A 19,793-nucleotide genomic window follows, 5' to 3' on the forward strand; every position below is an offset into this window, starting at 1 on the left:
GCCACATGATCATGAGGCGCAATCCACTAGGCATTCGAATTCCGCTGAAGAGCAAGGTCGGAATTTTAATTGTCCTCAGTATTTCTGTGTGCGTGTTTCTGTAGTGTTTGGAATACGTCGAAAGCACATGAGGTGCCAGTGGCGAACAATACTGCGGTTGGGGCGATTATTGAAAAAAATGTGAAAGCAGGAAACCCTCATTGCAGCTACTTGGGTTCAAATCCCGTCGTGGTAATTAGTAATTTCTCTGAATGAGAAGATAATGTTTATGTAATTGGTATTGTAATTATGTTATTCCTTTATTATTATTATTATTATTATTATTATTATTATTATTATTATTATTATTATTATTATTATTATTATTATTATTATTATTATTATTATTATTACCGCAATGGAAAGAAAAAGTAACATAGTCGAAGGTATTCATAGGAACAGAAAAGATACATAGTGTGTCAGATGTTTCTTAGGTTTACACATGAACGCAATAATATTATTACGTTTACGGATTTACAGATAGAATTATCATTTTATGAGAAGAAATGTAATATAAAGATTTGTTAGCTGGTAGCAGTAATGCATTTTGTTTCGCCCTTCTTCTAAGTAGAAAGGTGAAGTGACATCTTTAATAGGATCATTCTCGTGACTAGCGATCCCAACTCTGACCCACCGAACCTCTCTGCTCACTGCATTATAGACAGCATCTTCTGACGTGACAAAACGCCAATGAACCACTCCCCCAAAATACCCCCAACATTACTCCCCCAAAATATGTTAAATCGCCTATATGTGTTATTTGATCACATTAAGGTGAGTCTAAAAACACTTTAAAAAAAGTACCAGAAAAGTACCCCGGAGGAGACTCGAACCACCACTCTTATGATTACTGGGCAGGTGTTCTTCCAACTTCGCCATGGAGGCGATGAAGGAGGCATCGTTTGTAAAGGGATAAATCGTTGAGATCGTTTTAATTTGGCCAATCAGAGTGCTCTTTTAACCATATATATGAGACGATAACTGGGAAAAGATAAAATGCGTTCGCCATGTAATTTTATAAGAAAATGACAATAAGACTATTCATGGCTTTGGATTGATTGTTTTAACAAAAGAGACACTGACCAAAGCTTAAAACCCACTTTATTTTAAATTATAATTTGTAAGTGTTTCGGATATCTAGCATATCCTTCTTCAGACACTATCGAAATTAATGAAAATACAAACATATATATAAATGTTGTTCTTCTGTCTGTATTTTCATTAATTTCGATAGTGTCTGAAGAAGAATATGCTAGATATCCGAAACACTTACAAACTATAATTTAAAATAAAGTGGGTTTTAAGCTTTGGCCAGTGTCTCTTTTGTTAAAAGAAAATGACGCTTGTCTCTTTACTTTATTTCATAGTTCTCCCATACTCACTTTTTAATGATCGACGACAGTTGCTATCTAAATTCATACAATTATTGCACTCAAGATTTTTCACTTCATGATGTTGAGGCAGAGGTTATTCTTGACCCCCGGAGCTCACTTTAGGAACAATTCGTCAGAAAAAAATAATATATAATAATATCCGCATGCACATGGCTGACGATAGTTCGTGTTGGTCCATTCGCGATTCTCCGCGACGAATCGTAGGAGCGCGAACCAAAACGAAGTCCTCGCTGCGACGCGGTGATAACTTCAACGCCCCGACGCGAGGTATCTCTTTCGACTCGACGAAACCCTGCCGGCAGTGGGACACTAGCGGCAATCCTTCCACTCGTTTCTATATTGACGATCGACGTTTACCCGCAAGTGGGCCACTAGGTGTTGGCGACGTTTACGGCATGCGGTAGATCCATTTTCATATAGCCTCGCTGCTGAAAGGGACGTTAAACTCAAAATCAACTCAACTCAACTCAACTCTACTCAACTCAACTCAAAAAAAATACAGTGCTTCGCATCATATATCCATATATGCTTACCATGCGCTTTATAATAATTGCTAAAAGCTTGTTTATTATATGGAAGGCTTAGTGCACAGGGCAATCAATCCATAAAGTTCTGAGAAAAGTAGGCATACAATTTGTAATGTAAGCTTCTGTATGTTGGTCTACGTACCTTAATTTGGGACTTTCAAATTTCATCCGCTTTTAAACTGAGAAGTATCGATAATTCAACAAGGAAATAATTAGACCATGATAATTTCATTGATATTCATCGTAAGTTTGCCCATGACAAACACTTTGCCATTTTATATCGTAAAGGTCAGATCCATCATTATTGTAACAGAGCGGTGCTTGAGGGATTGAACGTAATACTTAAACTCCGATTAGTTAGAAATTGAAAACCTGCTTTTATTACAGGTATAAACTCTTCAGTGGACGTGGATCATGTATCAGAGTTGATGACGATGTGTTTTGGTAGGTCAGTGGTTCATGGTGGGTGGTAGGTCGGAGTGGGTCATGGTGGTTAGTGGATCACAGTGGGCAATAGTGGGTGGTGGATCATGGGTCAGAGTGGTTCGCGGTTGGTGGTGGTCAAATTTTCATTGATCCACGCCATCTCTGATCATGTCTGTAAAACCAAACCAAAGAAAGAGCAATACTACTACACAAAACGCTCAACATCTTAGGTATTCATGTCAAACTATTGCATGATCCGAATAACTCTAGTACATCCACAAACCATCATTAGTCATATTTTACCGAAATACGTCATGACTTTTCTGACAACCTGATATTTGAAATGTTGTTAATACGCAAAGTTCATTGATCTCATCACTTATTCACTTATTCCCTTATGATCATCACAACCTTTAGGGTACTTCCCGTAGATATAGAAAGGTGAAATGTAGTATCCAGGCTTGCTGTAGCGTGCAAGTAAACCAATGAAAAGCAACAGGATAATATTTCCCTCCTCTAAACCCCCACAACATGGAGTGTGTTGATTATAATTATACAACAAAAGACTTGAAATATCCAATCAGAAAATTCATAAAATATAAAATATGTAGAAAAGTCTCGACTTTCCAATAATAATAATAATAATAATAATAATAATAATAATAATAATAATAATAATAATAATAATAATTATTATTATTATTATTATTATTATTATTATTATTATTATTATTATTATTATTATTATTATTATTATAAAGAAATAACATAATTACAAAATCAACTGCGAAAACAATATCAATTAAGAAAAATGATTGTCACGACGACGAGCCGTAATTTGTGGGGGCAGGGGGCCCCCTGCCCCCACCCCCAGCGAAGCTCTCCGTCGTTCTAGGGGTTCCCATTTTAAGACAAATTGTCTTACTCCATATACGATACGAAAATGAAATTATAAGTGAAGCATCAAACAGGTTCACTACATTACAAAAACAGAACAGCACACTAAATGTAAATGAAACAATAATGAGTTGTGGGCCCATTTCAGTAAAAAAAATGTCTACTATTAGGGGCACTAGAAATAATATATTTTCGTATATTATGGTCAGATTTGTCAATATGATCCCCTTAATTAATTTGTCGTGTATGGAACGGGCCCAGAGGCGTAGCTAATGACCCCGCAGACCTTGGTGTGCGAGAGATTCTAAGAATTCCAGACATCCTCTAATCTTATTGGCCGATAGAGATAGGACATCAAGATTCATGATCTAAATATAGTTGAAATTAATGCAAACTGCTGTCGGCCCTCGTGGCCGAGTGTTGTAGGACAGCGTTCTACTAATGAAACTATTTTAGGAGAGAGTTCAAACCTTGCCTAAGGATTTTTTAAATTTTCATAACACTTTTTTCATTAAAATAAGCTTGAAGTTTTACTATACGGGTCCATAGTAAAAGTAATAATAATAATAATAATAATAACAACATAATAAGTAGAAGTAGTAGTGGTAGTAGTAGTAGCATCATTGATAATAATTATATTGTTTATGTAGGATACCTGAAGAAAGTACTTGAAACTACACACAGCATTTGACTCGATTTTCTTCGTTTTGACTCGAGTCGAATCGAAACTCGAGTCAAATTCGAGTCAAGTTGGAGGAAATTTTTCGAATTGAGTTCTCGCGTCGAGCTCAAAGATGTCTGTTTTCAGTCGAGTCAGTTTGAGTGAAAACTCGCTCGAACTCGCTCGTGCCCATCCCTACAATTCTTTTTTACCTTCTAGTTTCCAAAGAAGAAAAGACGATAGAAATTATTTTCACATTCTCAGAATTATATCAACTCGTGTAGAAATAGTGTGTGCTATGATTATCTAACATAACTACTAGTTTATTTTCTCATCTTTGGCTGAGGAATTGATTTCAAAGTGTGAGAGCAGAGAACTGCCATTACAGTCAACCGGGTTCGAATCCCGGTGTGGCATTTATTATTTTTTCTTGATTGGGAGGTATTGTTTACGTAATTGATATTGTAATTCTGTTATTCCTTTATCATTATTATTATTATTATTATTATTATTATTATTATTATTATTATTATTATTATAACTATTGTAAAGTCGAGACTTCGCTACATATTTTATATTTTATGAATTTTCTGATTGGATTTCAAGTCTTTTTGTTGAATAAATTACACACTCCATTGAAGGGGACTTGGCGGAGGGAAATATCATCCTGTTGCTTTTTGTTTGTTTACTTGCATTCACCTTTCTATATCTACGGTAAGTACCCTAAAGGTTTTGATCATCATAAGAGAGTAAGCGAATAAGTGCTGAGATCAATGAACATTGCGTATTAACAACATTTAAAGTATCAGGTTGTCAGAAAAGTCATTACGTATTTCGGTAAAATATAACAAATGATGATTTTCGGATATAGTGGAGTTATTCGGATCATGCAATAGTTATGTCATGAATAGCTACCATGTTGAGCGTTTTGTGCAGTACTATTCCTCTTTGCTTGGTTTGGTTTTACAGATTTGACAACACATAGGAGATGGAAGATCAAAAATTGCATATTCTCCATATTTTATTGTTTTACTTCAGGCAAGGGAAGAACGCGCGAATAGTGTTTGTGATATTTATTCTCCTCAATGTTTCTGTCCCTCTTAAAGAGTTAGCGGGAAAACTGTAAAAGTGAGTAAAACTCTTAAAATAGCAAACAAGGTACTGAGGAAGGTTCATTAAATTAATTAACTTTTAAATAATCCAGTGCCCTGAAACACCAGATTTCAATCAATATAAGCATCTGTCCAATGCTGTGCCGTAAAAAATCAGGGCCTGAGGCGAGAGCATATGGCAGCGGCTCCGTACATATGAGTTGTCAATTTAAAGTTGACTTCTCTGGACTATTCTTTCTATATAATACTTTACTATTTTATCATGACTGAAATCAGAAAGCTTCAGCATCATTAGACTGGAATGGTAAAAGTGTGTAATTACAGAATTCACTACAGCTCCACTTTTTCCTTCTCCCAGAACAGTGATGTTTTAGAGTAGTGGCTTAAGCGTTAGTTTCGTAATGTCCGTTCCGCTCGAGCCGTCGAGCGAAGCACATCGTGAAGTAGTTTGGCTGTGTTAGGTCTGTTTGTTCTACTCCTGCGAACTTGTGTGCTCTTAAAGTTACTAGTTCTTATTGTGTTTGGCCAGTTAGTGCCTACTAGTGAGTGAGTTTAGTGTTTTTTGCTTTTGCCTGTTTCTGAGTAGTTATGGCTTACAAAAAGGACCTGCAATTTAAATTTGTCTTTGATAAAAAAATGTTCCGAAATTCACGCCCGACTTCCAGTCAAGTTTATCAGTGGTTAAATGAGACCTTTCCGAGCATTTTTACAATATGTGTGCTCTTCAGTTACACGCCGAGTCTTATAGTATTTATATGAAGTTTAGGAATGTACGAGCGTATGAACAGTTTGTTTCTAGTGCCCTTGATTGTGTGGTCTTTCGTCATGCTGATGCAATTTCTAGCAATGTCAGGATTTAACTGCGGAAACCCCAATAAAGCATATTAGAATATGCGACTTTCCTTTGGAGGCGCCATTACAGATACTTGAAGAACATGTTAATGCTTATGGAAAGGTACGTCAAGTGGAACCCCAATTTTGGACAGCTCCTTTTCCCCCAGGCATTGATAGTGGTATCCGGATTATTCATATGGAACTACAGAAACATACCCCGTCACGTTTAATAGTACAGGGCTATAAAGTGGGTGTGTTCTATGATGGTCAACCTATTACTTGTTTTTTTACCAATCTCATTTACATACGATCTCCATAAGTCCCTTGAAAAAATCAAAACCTGTGAGTGCGAAACCGGACCCTGTCTCTGTTGAAATGACTGAACTTGGAAAAGTGCAACGATCTTTTCCGTCGTCACGGCTTTTGGAGGTTTGAGCCGACGTCCACCAGGAACCAGCTCAGGATCCCCCCGAAGTTTCTTTTTTGAACGATGCGAGTGACTTTCCTGAGTTATCAACATCACGCCCAGTATCGATGTTATCTTCAGAACAATCAGTTTTGGGCGGAGACAGTACCAAATGTACAACCTTCGATACTACAAGAGCCCCCACTGGATGTTGTACACTCAGTGTCAACTGTGTTTCGCTGCCTGATGATCTTCCGGAGTCAAGTGACTCTTCCTTAGTACAGGCAGGAGTTTTCCTATCTCCTACAGTTCCTCCAGGTGATATCTCTGCTTTTCCTGATCCCGCTTCGCAACAAAAACGACGACGAGTATCAAGGTCATCTATAAGGAAAAATAATTGAGTTTACCTCTTAGTGCAGTTAAGGAGCAGATAAAACACTCACGTGACCCAAAATCGCAAGTGCATGCTACTTCTGATTCGGAACTCACGTGAATGTAGGTGTATCTGTCCTTTGAATTCTTATTCTCAAAGCGAGCATTTTGTAGCAACAGGTTGGTTACGTATGTCTGTATGGTTATGTTTATCTTCTGTGTTACGGGACAACAGAGCTCTATATTACACGAAATGACATGGGTGAATAGCGAATTCTCACTCGTGTGCGAAGAAAATAATTCTAATTTTCATAGTGAGTATGTTATTTTTGTTAATTTTTTTCTTCTTTTGTAACGATATGTCAGCGGTAAATTCATTTACAGTGTTAGCTCTTAATATCCATCGCATCAGTTCTGCGTCTAATAAAGCCCTCCTTAAACAATTTATTGAGCACCGTCACCCCGACGTATGTGGTATCGTTGAACTGACTTTTCCGTCGTTAGACTTCCATAGTGATTACCACGCAATAATTAATTGTGAACCATCTACAGGGGTGGCTCTTTGGTAACGAAGGGTCTTACGTATGGTAGAATGGTATTATCCTCCGATGGGAGAGTCATACGTTGCTACATTCAAAATATTTGTTTAATTCTATTGTATGCGCCTTCGTGCTATCTCATGGTACGAGAAAGGGAACAGTTTTATGAGCACACCATCCCGTCTTTAATTCCACCCAGCATTAATCAGTGTATATTGATAGGTGATTTTAATGCGGTAATTGACCCCCAAGATTTTGATTTGATTTGATTTATTGACATAACACAACAGGCAAAGGCCTAATTACCATGTTACATAGTATATACGTTATATAGATTATATGGGTTAATAAAGCTATTGGTAATAGTTACATTTGTCTTAGAAAATTAATAGACTTCTTAAAACTACTTACATCCATTGCCAGTACATCCAGGTTGAAATTTTCTTTAACTAACCTGTTGTAGGTTGCACTAACTCTCCATATAGGAGATCTGCTTAAAACGTTTGTTTTCGCTGTCATACAAAAAAGTGTATTTTTCGAAGCAATTCGCAATTTAATGGATGGTACTTGGATAAATATTTTTTCGTTCAGATCAGGACAGTCTATTTTGCCATGAAAGAGTTTGTGTAAAAATAATAAATCAATATTTCTTCTCGTGAGTTCTAATGTTTCAAAATTAAAATTTTCAACAAGGTTAATGTAGCCTTCAAATTTTGGATAGAATTTTGTTTTCTTAAGGGTAAGAAGCCTTAAAAACTTATTTTGAGTACGCTCAATCAAGAATGAGTATTTCTGTATATTAGGGTTCCATATATTACTACAATATTCTAATTTCGACCTGACGTACGCATAATACAGCACAATTAAAGTTTGGTCATTTTGGAAATCTTTACTGACTCGATAAATATATCCAAGATTTTTGTAGGCTTCTTTGCAAATAGTTTCAATATGTTGAATAAAGGATAATTTTGAATCAAAAATAACTCCCAAATCCCTTATAACATCAAGCTTTCTCAGTTTTTCCCCTAATATTGAATAATTATGTTGAATATATTTGTCTTTTCTAGTGAATGTTAAGTAACTACATTTACGAACATTTAACTTAAATTTATTATTTTTACACCAAATTTCATGATTTTGTAAGTCACTCTGAAGTTCTAAACACTCCTGAATTGTTTCAATTCTGTTGAATATTTTAAGGTCATCAGCAAAGAGTAGATTTTTAGAAAATTGAAAGCACTCAGGAAGATCATTTACCGTCAAAATAAAAAGTAGAGGTCCCAGATTCGAGCCTTGAGGGACTCCAGATGTTGCATGAAAGATTTGAGATTTATGATTACGATACAGTACAGTTTGTTTACGATTTTGAAGGTAGGAAGCAAAATATTTTAGAGTTGAGTTCGACAAGTTAAAGGATGTCATGGTCATTGACGTTTAAGAGAATGTCATGGTCATTGACGTCAAATGCTTTAGAAAAAATCAGTATATATGACATCTACTTGTCCTTGCTTGTCAAGTTCCTTCGAAATGTAGTCTGTTATTAGTCCTAGACTTGATACAGTAGATCCGCACTTCAGAAATCCATGTTGACTGACAGATAATGCAGGTTTAACATGATCCATTATTCGCTTATGCAGTATATATTCATACACCTTGGCAAACGCAGATAAGATAGAAATTGGTCGGAACTGTTCAATGTTACTAGCTGAGTTTGTTTTGGGTATTGGACACACAACTGACTCCTTCCATTTTTCAGGAAAGGTACATGTTTTTATAGATAAATTAAATATAATATTCAGAGGTTGTAAGAATATATCTGAACAACCTTTCACAATGTACGTTGGGATCATATCTGGGCCACTTGCTGTTTTCGATTTCAACTTCCTTACTGCTTCTTTTATTTCTTTTTCGGATATGAGAGGTAGTGAAAATATATCAAGAAGAGTACTGGAACGATCATTTAGAGACATGCTCGATACTTCATAGTCCGCTCTTAAGGAGCCACAGACTGAACTAAAATGCTGCCCGAATGCTTTAGCTATGTCCCTATTATCAGTAAGGTCGTGACCATTGTACTGTATGCGATCAGAAGACAAGTGACGCGATTTATTTTTAATGAAGGACCATAATAATCTCAGATCATTCTTTAATTTATCTTCTGTGCTGCTTAAAAACTCTTTATAAGCAGCAGTTATTTCTGCTTTAATTTCCCTACGCAGTTGACGAATTGCTCTTCATGATACCTAGTGTTGCCTACACTGAGACGACTTTTTTTTACGATGATACGTTTTACGTTTAATTTTATTAATAATATTCGGGGTAAACCATGTAGGGTAGATTTTATTAGTTACTCTCTTACGAGGAATGCAATCATCAAATATTTGATACAATACTTCATAAAATAAATCCACAGCTTGATTGACATCCTTAATATTCTGCAGCATCCCCCAATCCACAGCTAAAAGGTTTCGGTAAAGTTTTTCAAAATCTACTTTCCTAAAATTATAACCTACTGTGTTAGGCACTGTTTTAAGTTTGGTTGAATACAATGCTGTAAACTGAATAAGAAAGGGAGGATGATGTTTATCTTCTATTACTAGTGGATCGCATTCTCTTTGAACTGTTACTTTTGAGAGATTTGTGAGAACAAGATCTAAGGTTCGGCCATTACTATTAGGAATATTATTAATTGAAATGAAATTAAAGAGGGACATAAAATTGTCAAGACTTTTACATTTAGCTGATGACGTCATTAAATCGAAATTTGAACTAGTTATTTGTCGTAGATTCAGATCCCCTATACAAAGAATTGTGCAACCCACAGGACAATTTGATTCTACAAATTCAAAAAAACTGTTCGTATATGTGAAGTAGTGAATCAGGCTCTATGTAAGCAGTACAAATATACACGGTAATTGAGTTCAAAACCAGTTTGACAATTACACTTTCAAAGTTAGTTTCCCAGCTATTAATTTTTGAATATTATATTTTTTAAGCGCAGCAAACAATACTCCCCCACCCTTAGCCTTTTTTTGTAGTTCAATATTTCTGTCTTGCCTCCAGACCACATACCTATCATCAAAGAATTCTGAATCAGAATAATTTGTCGTTAAAGAAGTTTCTGCCAAGCTGATAAAGTCATAAGAGTTAGATTAAACAGCATTATGAAAACAACTGGCTTTAGTACGCAGGCCATTGACATTTTGAAAGCACAAAGAAAATGTTTGGTTTTGATGTTTAAAATTTGATGGGTCACTGGTTCTATCAAAAGAATAGTTACTTACGGGAAATGTTGGCTTCTGTTGTCTCCGGCAGTTTTCCGGCCATTTATCTTGGCGCTTGAGCTGCACCCCTAGTGCGAGGGTCCTGTTGTTCCCTGCCCCGCCTAACACTGCCTTCCTTTTGTACCCGAGGGGTCATCCACCTTCCGTGTTTTACGCCTTTGGATTTCTCTTGAAAGCTGTTTTCAGTGTTGCTAACCACAAACACTTTTGCTCTATTCACACTCTCGCCTTTATCTTCGTTACTGGTACACACCACAGAATTATTAGAAACACTAGCACTAGCACTAAATTCACTTCTCTTGTTATTTTCATCACTGCTACGACTTTCGCGGAAAATTTTAAACACTGTGTTACTTGTTGTGTCAGCACGATAGATACCCCCTTCAATCTTCAGTTTATTAAACACTAACACTGCGTACCTTCCTTCCTTCCTTGCCTCTTGTAGTTTTTCAGACAATAATCGTCTTTCAGCAAGCACTTTTTCTGAAAACTGCTCATGAATATACACATGGGGTCCCTGCAACTTGGATTTCGCCTCTAAAATTTCTCATTTCTTTTTGTACCGCAGAATTTCACAACTATATCCGACTGGTTACGACCCCTACCTAAGAGATGTGCACGTTCTATGTCATCACGTTCTATGTTAATCCCCAACTTCTTTTCTATAATATCTTTCACAGCCGCCTCACAGTCTTTCCATGATGGTCGCAAGCCTTCACTTTTGACCTGCACATTCGGAAGATAAGATTGTTTCTCTTGCTCTGATTTTCGTTATAGTCACACTTCATTTCAAGTTCATCAATTTTCTGTCGCAAATCACTGTTCTCGTCCTGCAAGTGAGCCACTTTTGCTTCTAGATCTTTCACTTCCTTTGAAAGGTCATCAAACTTCGACTGTAATTTGTCTATTTTTGCATCAATTAATCCAATCTTGTTCACGTTCGGTTCCACGCTATTTAACTTTTGAAGAATGTCTTCAATTTTTTGTTCAAGAGCTTTGCTCACTGGCCCTGGATTTGTTTCAATGTTACCTATCAACAGCGCTATCAGCACAATTGCTAGGCAGATCGCCTTCCCACTGCTATATTTCTCCGTTGCTACAAGTTCTTCCTTCGAAACTTTCATTTCGAATGCTGCACTGAACCTGCCTATAGCAGCGCGCCACTGCTGAATTGTAATGCCCATTGGGATGGAAACACTGATCACTCAGAGTTAATGCAAGACACGTCTGTTCTCTTCGACGACTCAAACCTATGTGTCGTCCTTCGACGACCCCCAAGATTTTCTCACCCCCTCACCTCCATGTTCTGCGTTAGTGGAGCTTGTGCGAGCAGTGCAGCTACATGATGCACTCAGTGTATCCAACTCGCCGCATATTTTCACCTTCTGTGGGTCGAAAACTAAGAGCAGATTCCACCAAGCATACGTAACGGCGCCTATAAGTTCAAAGGTGATCCATTTGTTAACTCTTCACTTGCCCTTTTCAGACCATTCAGCAATTGAATTGGCTTTTGAATTGCCTTTTTTCATACCTGCAGCAGGTGGTTCTTCTTTTTGGAAAATTAATACGGAAGTTATGTCGCGAGAGGAAGTGGTGGAGTTGTTTTCTACTAAGTTTGTCTGTTAGTGTAGTATGAAAATATATTATTCGACTGTCGGATCATGGTGGAACGTATATTGTAAGCCCAAAATCCGTAGTTTTTCAATGGCGCGGCAGAATCGCGCGCGAAGACGATCGTCAGTTGCAAGAATTTTTTTATAGTGTTCTTTGTGAACTTTGGGCTGCATCTGCTTCCCTGGAAAATTTAGTACGTATTAACGATCTTAAATTCAGGATGGAACAGATGTACGCACATTCATCGGTGCAAGCTTATTTTTCTGAGGATTTCTACCATTGTTTCCCAGAGGAAACTGCGTCTATATATCACGTTGACCGCCTTCTACGAAAAAGGCGCTTGACTTTCATCCCTTCCCTTGTCATTTAGACGGGACGACTACGAACGATGTTTTCCAGATTATAAATGAATTTACACTCTATTATACCGAACTTGCGAGTGCAAAGTCAATGGATTTTGCTTATGGTACAGAATTCTTGTCCACGTTACCCCAACAACTCACGGAGCAAGAAGATCACCTGTTAATGAGTCCCAGCACCGAAAATGAAATTTTAAATGTTCTGAAGAAAACTAAAGGTCGTAGTGCCCCTGAAATCCATGGCTTGAACATGGAATTTTACAGACGTTATTGGCCATGTCTCAGTGCAACACTCACCATTATCTTTAACGATTTATTATCGGGAGTCGCGTTTTCGCACAACACCGCTGTCATTGTACTTATTCCTAAATCATCTTCCGCACGTGAGGTTTCAGACTTCCGACTTATTTCTTAATTGCCGGTTGACCTAAAACTCTTTACGAAGGTTCTCACCTCGCGACTACGACCAGTTATTCGCCGCTATATCAGTCCTTTTCAAGTGGCACTTCACGAGACCCATAACCTTCAGTATACTTTACGTTCAATCAGAGATCTTTTTGTGTATTTTCATTTCCGTCATGTGGCGGCGGGAGCACTGGCGGTGGACCTGCAAAAAGCATATGATAGTGTCGATCATGGCTTCTTAGCGTTAACTCTTTAAGCCTGGGGTTTCCCGTTATCCTTCCGGCAGGTCATCTCCAATCTGTATGCTACAGCGAACTTTCGCATTCAGATTAATGGCCATTTAACCCCCGTTATTCAGTTAAAACGAGGCTTGCGCCAGGGAGGTAGTTTGTGTTTCACGCTCTCTAAGCATTGGTGGTAGATGCATTGGTGCTAGACCCTTTACTTCGGCGATTGGCCACATTATCGTCTCCCGGCCCCTCTATGTTTCGCAGCCAAAATATCTTAGCGTATGCTGACGATCTGAAATAGGAAATAGGAAGACAAGGAAAGCTGTTCTTGCGTTTGCGCTGTTCGTGTCAGGTATGATGCTTCATTTTACTTTAAGTCAGAACTGTGTTAGCAAAGAAGTACGAAAGAAAAGAATTCAAATAATGTGAATGGAAGAATGGAAATAGGAAATAGGAAGACAAGGAAAGCTGTTCTTGCGTTTGCGCTGTTCGTGTCAGGTATCCCACTAATGATTTCACATTGTTATACTTGAACTTCGAATATGTAACCTCTAGATCACTTATATAAATCATATACTTAGTATATCTTACTTCGTCCATTATATTAGTAATTAAGCTTTGTTCTTTTGTAAATAATATTAACACTACTATATTCTAATTTAATTTCTTTATTATAGGGCGGTTTGACCTCAGAAAGTTCATCTGCGGCATTGAGTGCATATGTTTTAATTTCACTTCTAGAAACTAAAATTGAAATGTCAAAATTTGTCACTCACAATGCTGCTTATTGTTTGATTGGAGCCAGAGAAACTGATGTATACACTCTTTCTCTCATTACTTACGCCTTTACATTGATGAACGAAAGAGGGCGTGCGGAAGCGCATCTTCAGAGATTATTGGGACTAGCTACAAAAAGGAATGATATTATGTGGTGGGAGAAAGGTAGGTATTCACATGTTTACACTTTAATGTTCTATATCGGAATCTCTTATGTTAGATTGCCACGAATGGAATATTCGTCCTAAGCACGTAATTTCCAAAACCGAGATAAATGAAAATTACAATATCTGGTTAATCAAGATAGATACTATTAATTTTAATGTAGCCAATTTGGGCTTCATGTATATATACCACTTTTCTAGCTTTCCCTTAAAAATCATGAACAAATCTATTACAGACAATATTGTCATAGGTCTACAGTTGAAGACCCTACTTAAACCTTTACCAGTTTTGAAATCAACGTAGTTCTATTGTTTTACCAAGCCGTGGGAACCTTTTCTGCTCTTAACAGAAGATTATAAAACTTATTTGATAAATATATCATATCAGTTTTATTCATGTGTACCTTTCTAAATCCACTGGTCCAGGACCCGAACCAGCTGAAATACTCTTAATCCTCTTCAATACTATTTGAAAAGTTATAGGACTCTAAAGGATCCTAAGTCTTTCATTGTCTAATTGTTGACTGTATAGTTTTTCGCTACAAATCCCTTTAGTTCTTCACAAGCAGAGATGGTCATCCTCCCTCATTTTGCCCTCATGAGGGCCGCCCTCACCCTCACCTCACCCTCATTTTAGTAGATGAGGGTGAGGGCGTTGGAGGGTGAGGGCGATAAAGTAATTGAGGGTGAGTGTGAGGGAGGGTGAGTGGAGGGCGTCAATAGAGGGTGAGTGTGAGGGAGGGTGAGTGGAGGGCGTCAATGGAGGGTGAGTGTGAGGGAGGGTGAGTGTGAGGGCGTCAATGGAGGGTGAGTGTGAGGGAGGGTGAGTGTGAGGGCGTCAATGGAGGGTGAGTGTGAGGGAGGGTGAGTGGAGGGCGTCAATGGAGGGTGAGTGTGAGGGAGGGTGAGTGGAGGGCGTCAATGGAGGGTGAGTGTGATGGAGGGTGAGTGTGAGGGAGGTGAGGGTGAGGGTAAGGATTCATAAAATTAATTATCTTGCAATTCTTCATTTCTGGAAAATATATTAGAAAATGTAATGTAGTTTTTTTCTTAGAATTAATCGTCGTTCACAGAAAATCGTCATATCAATATTCTATCAGTTTCATACGCTTTTCATGCACGAAGACAAGATGTTTCTCATAGCTTTATTACTTTCCTATATTTATATATTTTCACTTTATAGAAACAATAATTACGAAATATATAAAAATATCTACTGCAAGTTTTTGGCTACCGAAAATTTCAAATTTTAACAAAAGTAACTCATTAAAAATACTAGAAGTTCTCAGGAAATTATGTTTTTTTTTTCATATATTCGTTCAGAAGAGAAACTAATAAATATTCATATATTCATTCATTCTGAAATTGTAACTAAGAAAAAGCTTTATTTCTTCTTCTAAGAGAAAAATATATATATAAGAAAAGTACAAAGTTGCAAGCCGCAATAAATAACTTTATATTTAATTATCAAATAAAAAGATGTTTCCTGCTTTTGGCTATATACCTACTTTTAGATTTCCAAACTACGCTATGCATATGAAAGGGAAGTCTTATAGAACGGCTCTGTTCGTCTGTGTGTCTGTCTGTCAACAGGTATCACATCAAAATCGGTAAGAGCTATTGACAAGCGGTTTTCGGGAATCGATCCAGCATCCCAATAATAGGTTGCATCTCCTTCAACAACATCCTACTTAACAGGTACCCTCAAATCACCTTGGGAGTCAATCTGTTAAACCGGAAGTGGTAGAAATCGGAAGTTTCCGGTTTCAAATTAAAGACCACGAGTAAAAAACGGTAATAGCGATCGGCAAACGGTTTTCGGAAATAAGTGGATATGAATGGAACCACCTTAACTCCTGCATTTCTACTAAAACTGGAAGTGGTAGGATCCACTACTACTTCAGGTTTCAATATTTATTTTCATAAACTTAAAAGGGTAAGAGCTATCGACAAACGGTTTTCGGGAATCAATTCTGCATTGCCAGAATAGGTTCCATCTCTTTCAACAATCTTACTTAAACGGGAAGTGGTAGAAGTCGACCATATCTGGTTTCAACAAACATATTCATAACTCATAAACGAATATAAAACATAGCTAGCGATAAAGAGTTTTCAGAAATCGATTTAATTCTTAAGGGGACAAACCACCTGTACTCCTGTATTTCCACTAAAATCGGAAGTGGTATAAATTCACTACTACTTCTGGTCTCAATATTGATATTCCTAGACCTAAAACGGTAAGTGCTATCGACAAGCGGTTTTCGGGAATCGATTCAGCATCCCAAAAATAGGTTCCATCTCTTTCACCAATCTTCGAGTTAAACCAGAAGCTATGTTGAACCACTTCTGGTTTCAACAATATTGGTCATAACTCAAAAACGGTAAGAGCTATTGAGAAACGGTTTTCGGGAAACGATTCGTTGTTTCAATAATAGGTCCCATCTCCTTCGACAACCTAATATTTAAACCGTAAGTGGTAGAAATAAACTACTTCAGGTTTCTACTATTTCCAGTTCTACTAGTTTGGAAGTTTACCGTAGTTTCATACTGTAGAACGATACTCGCTTGTTCTATCATATAATTCTTGTGTTATCAAATACTAGGTTTATTACCAGGTACTCAGTAATATTTATATATTTTCCCATTACAGTACCTAGAAAGTTGGAAGATTATAATTTGCTGTAATGTCATATTTTTATTCATGGATTCAATCAATATCATGGCTTAATGTGGAGTTAATACTTGATAGTGAATATTTGTTTAGAATGGAAAATTTTCAGAAATGGGAAGTTTTAAGCGGAAAATTTTCCACTTTACATCACTAGATGCAGGGATGGTTTCAGTAGAGTAATTGTTAATATGTACATTTAATGGACGGAACAATGTAAAGGAGATTCTTTCTTCTAAGGTAGAAAATGTTTTATTTGTAGCTGTACTTTATTTGAAGGAGCGCCAAGTGAACTTTGTGGTGGACAAACATCGTATGCGGTGGTTTTCTCGGGGTTCTTCCGTTCCCTCCCACTTTCTTCATTCCTCCATTTGATTCATTTCTCATCATCATCGCCTCTCTTAGCTTCGGAGCATAATCATGGGACGTTAGACTGAATATTTCATTTCATTTTATTTGAAGGAGAACATTTCTACCCAGCGATTATCTGAAGCAGAGATCTTTGGGTTATCCGGGTTCGATTCCGTACCGGACATAAGTTCCGCGATAGGAAGAAAAGCTCAATTAAATATAAAACATAATTGTATTTATAATGATTTACATATACAATTATAGTCCTAAATTTACACAGTTCAACTTTTTTATTATTATTAAATTAAATATTTCCCTTTGTCTTTCGTGACTGGTGGCTTGTTGGCAGTGGCGTTACTAGGTCTAATTTGGGGTGTTCAAGCCTCCCCAAATTCTTACAAGCCCAGTTAAATTTCACTATGTTACATACTTCTAGAAAAGAGGATACTAAGAAAATCTACCGAATTTGCACCCAAATGAAACAGAAGGTACACACACACCTTAAAATTCAGCATCTTCACAGAGTAATTATTAATATTCTGTTACTATATGAATAGCCCCCTTAAAATATGAATTATTTCACAGGGCAAATTTTAAATAGGTGACTTTTAAGGTTTGATTACTTTATAAGGTAATTAATATTTTCTTTTTTTACTGTATTCTAATATTATTACGTGCAAATAGGGATGCGCACGAGACAAGATTAGAGGTTGTCTCGCCTCGAAAATATGTTGTGTAAAGTGATGCCTCGAAAAATGTATCTTTTTCTGTTGGAAGAACCCTGTCTCGTCTCGAATCTTGTCGAGTTATTTTGAGAAACAATAGCTTTAATTTAATAAAGAATAAAACAAACATGACTATGTTGCTAAAAATGTGCAAGACTGAAATAGTAACCAGAATTCTTTTGCCCCAAATGCTCGCAAATTGTGTTATGTTCTTGATTAAAGATAACCCTAAAATACCGAAACAATGGAATTTTGGAGTGTTGGGTACCTTGGCCCCAAAATGGTTTTTCAGTCCCTTTTTAAAAATCCTAGTTACGCCACTACTTGTTGGATGCAAACAGTCAATGATCGTACAGATCACGCCCATACCCATGGGGCCTGAGCTTCCCTGAAATTATGAGTTTGCTTGAGAATGAATTTCGTAATGAAGAGTAATTTCATTCATTCGTCCTTAAAGTTGCTTGTATCCGAAGTATGTTCCGTCCTTCATTTATAAATATGGTGTTATATAAAGTCATAACTTCAATATCTTCTTTCTGCATCTCTTAAGTTTTTTTCACCAAAAGTTGAATATCAACAAACATTTGGCAACCATTATTTTAGATTTTTTTAATCTATGTTCTCTATCAATTGTAAATCAGACATATTGAAAGAAAGGCACGAAAAGTCAAGCTTTATTTCTAAAGAAATGAAATGAAATAAAATGATATATTTAGTTTAACGTCCTAGGATTATGTGCCAAAGCTAAGGAAGACGGTGATGATGAGAAATGAATGAAACTGTGCAATGAAGAAAGCGGGAGGGAACAGGAGAACCCCGAGAAAACCCACGCAGACGGTGTCTGTTCATCACAAAGCTTACTTGGCGCGAGCTGGGATCGAACCAGGGACCCCACGCACCAGAGGTGAACGCTCTACCACTGAGCCACCGCGGTCCCCTTTATTTCTAAAAAAAAAAAAGTGGATATTTTGTGCGCATAGCCAAGGACGTACGCACGGAGTGGGTCCTTGAGGTCCGGAACCCCCCTCGAAATCCGGACTTTTTTGTCAATTTAGTCTAATTTTAGATACAAAGTTTAGTATAATTTAGCCCCCCCCCGAAATGCTTTGGACCCCTCCCGAAATAAATTCTTGCGTACGTCTCTGCGCATAGCACTGAGAGCGGATTAAGGTTTTTGGGACCCTGCAGCCGACTATTTCAAAGGGCCCTATGTTACGAATAATTTCAGCGCATAACTTTTCTTTGCCGTCTTCCACAGCCTCATAGGCTTATCGAAACACCGAGGAGTATGCTGTAACATTTTAATGTGCTCCAAGTTTACAATAATTAGTTTAACTACATTCATTATTAACAGTTACATGCCTATATACTTCAGTGTAACACAAAAATGCCGAATACGAGCCAAATGGTCAACAGTCCTTGTAAAAACACTAATAGAGTAAAAGGAGAAAAATCATATACAAATAGTAAACCTGTACAAGGTTACACTGTGATCAAAGTTCCGAATTTGAAGGTCTTCTGTGTGAATGATGTTTGAATTTATTTGTTTATTCATCACATCAATCAGTTTATTTATCCACGCCCGGCGGTGCCACGAAAGTCTGATGTTTGCAGGCACGAGCCCAAGCTGGTGGAAGAAGACTTAACTCTAGCGACACCGCAAGCCTACCGAGCGGGAAAAGAAATTAGCATGGATCTGAAGCCTATACTATAATAAGTTGATTGATGTATTTTAGTATGAAAGAGGGGAATTTTGGGGGACCCCCTGAGCCTGGGCTCCATTAGCTCCGCCTTTAATCCGCTCCTGATTGCAATCCAGGTTACTTAAGTTGTCACAATACCTATAGGCCTATTCACTGGGTCTATTAAAAGCAATTGTGTCTGAGTTGTTTGATTCAACAACTAATTATTATTATTATTATTATTATTATTATTATTATTATTATTATTATTATTATTATTATTATTATTATTATTATTATTATTATTATTATTATTATTATTATTAT

The 19,793-nt window shown here is 37.1% G+C and overlaps 1 protein-coding gene across 2 annotated transcripts in view; it reads left to right on the plus strand.

Annotated features, from left to right (window-relative positions):
- LOC145678425 (alpha-1-inhibitor 3-like) overlaps window positions 1-19,793 on the plus strand; it is a 2,648,409-nt gene that overhangs the window by 2,227,847 nt on the left and 400,769 nt on the right. For both annotated transcript variants that reach the window (XM_081748543.1, XM_081748544.1), the window contains exon 21: window positions 13,777-14,041. In XM_081748543.1, coding sequence (XP_081604669.1) covers window positions 13,777-14,041 — 265 coding nt within the window. The remainder of the gene's footprint in view (window positions 1-13,776; window positions 14,042-19,793) is intronic.

The sequence above is a fragment of the Thermobia domestica genome, chromosome 2, assembly GCF_964235325.1.
Source record: "Thermobia domestica chromosome 2, izTheDome1.hap1.1, whole genome shotgun sequence".
NCBI classification, from domain to species: Eukaryota; Metazoa; Arthropoda; class Insecta; order Zygentoma; family Lepismatidae; genus Thermobia; species Thermobia domestica.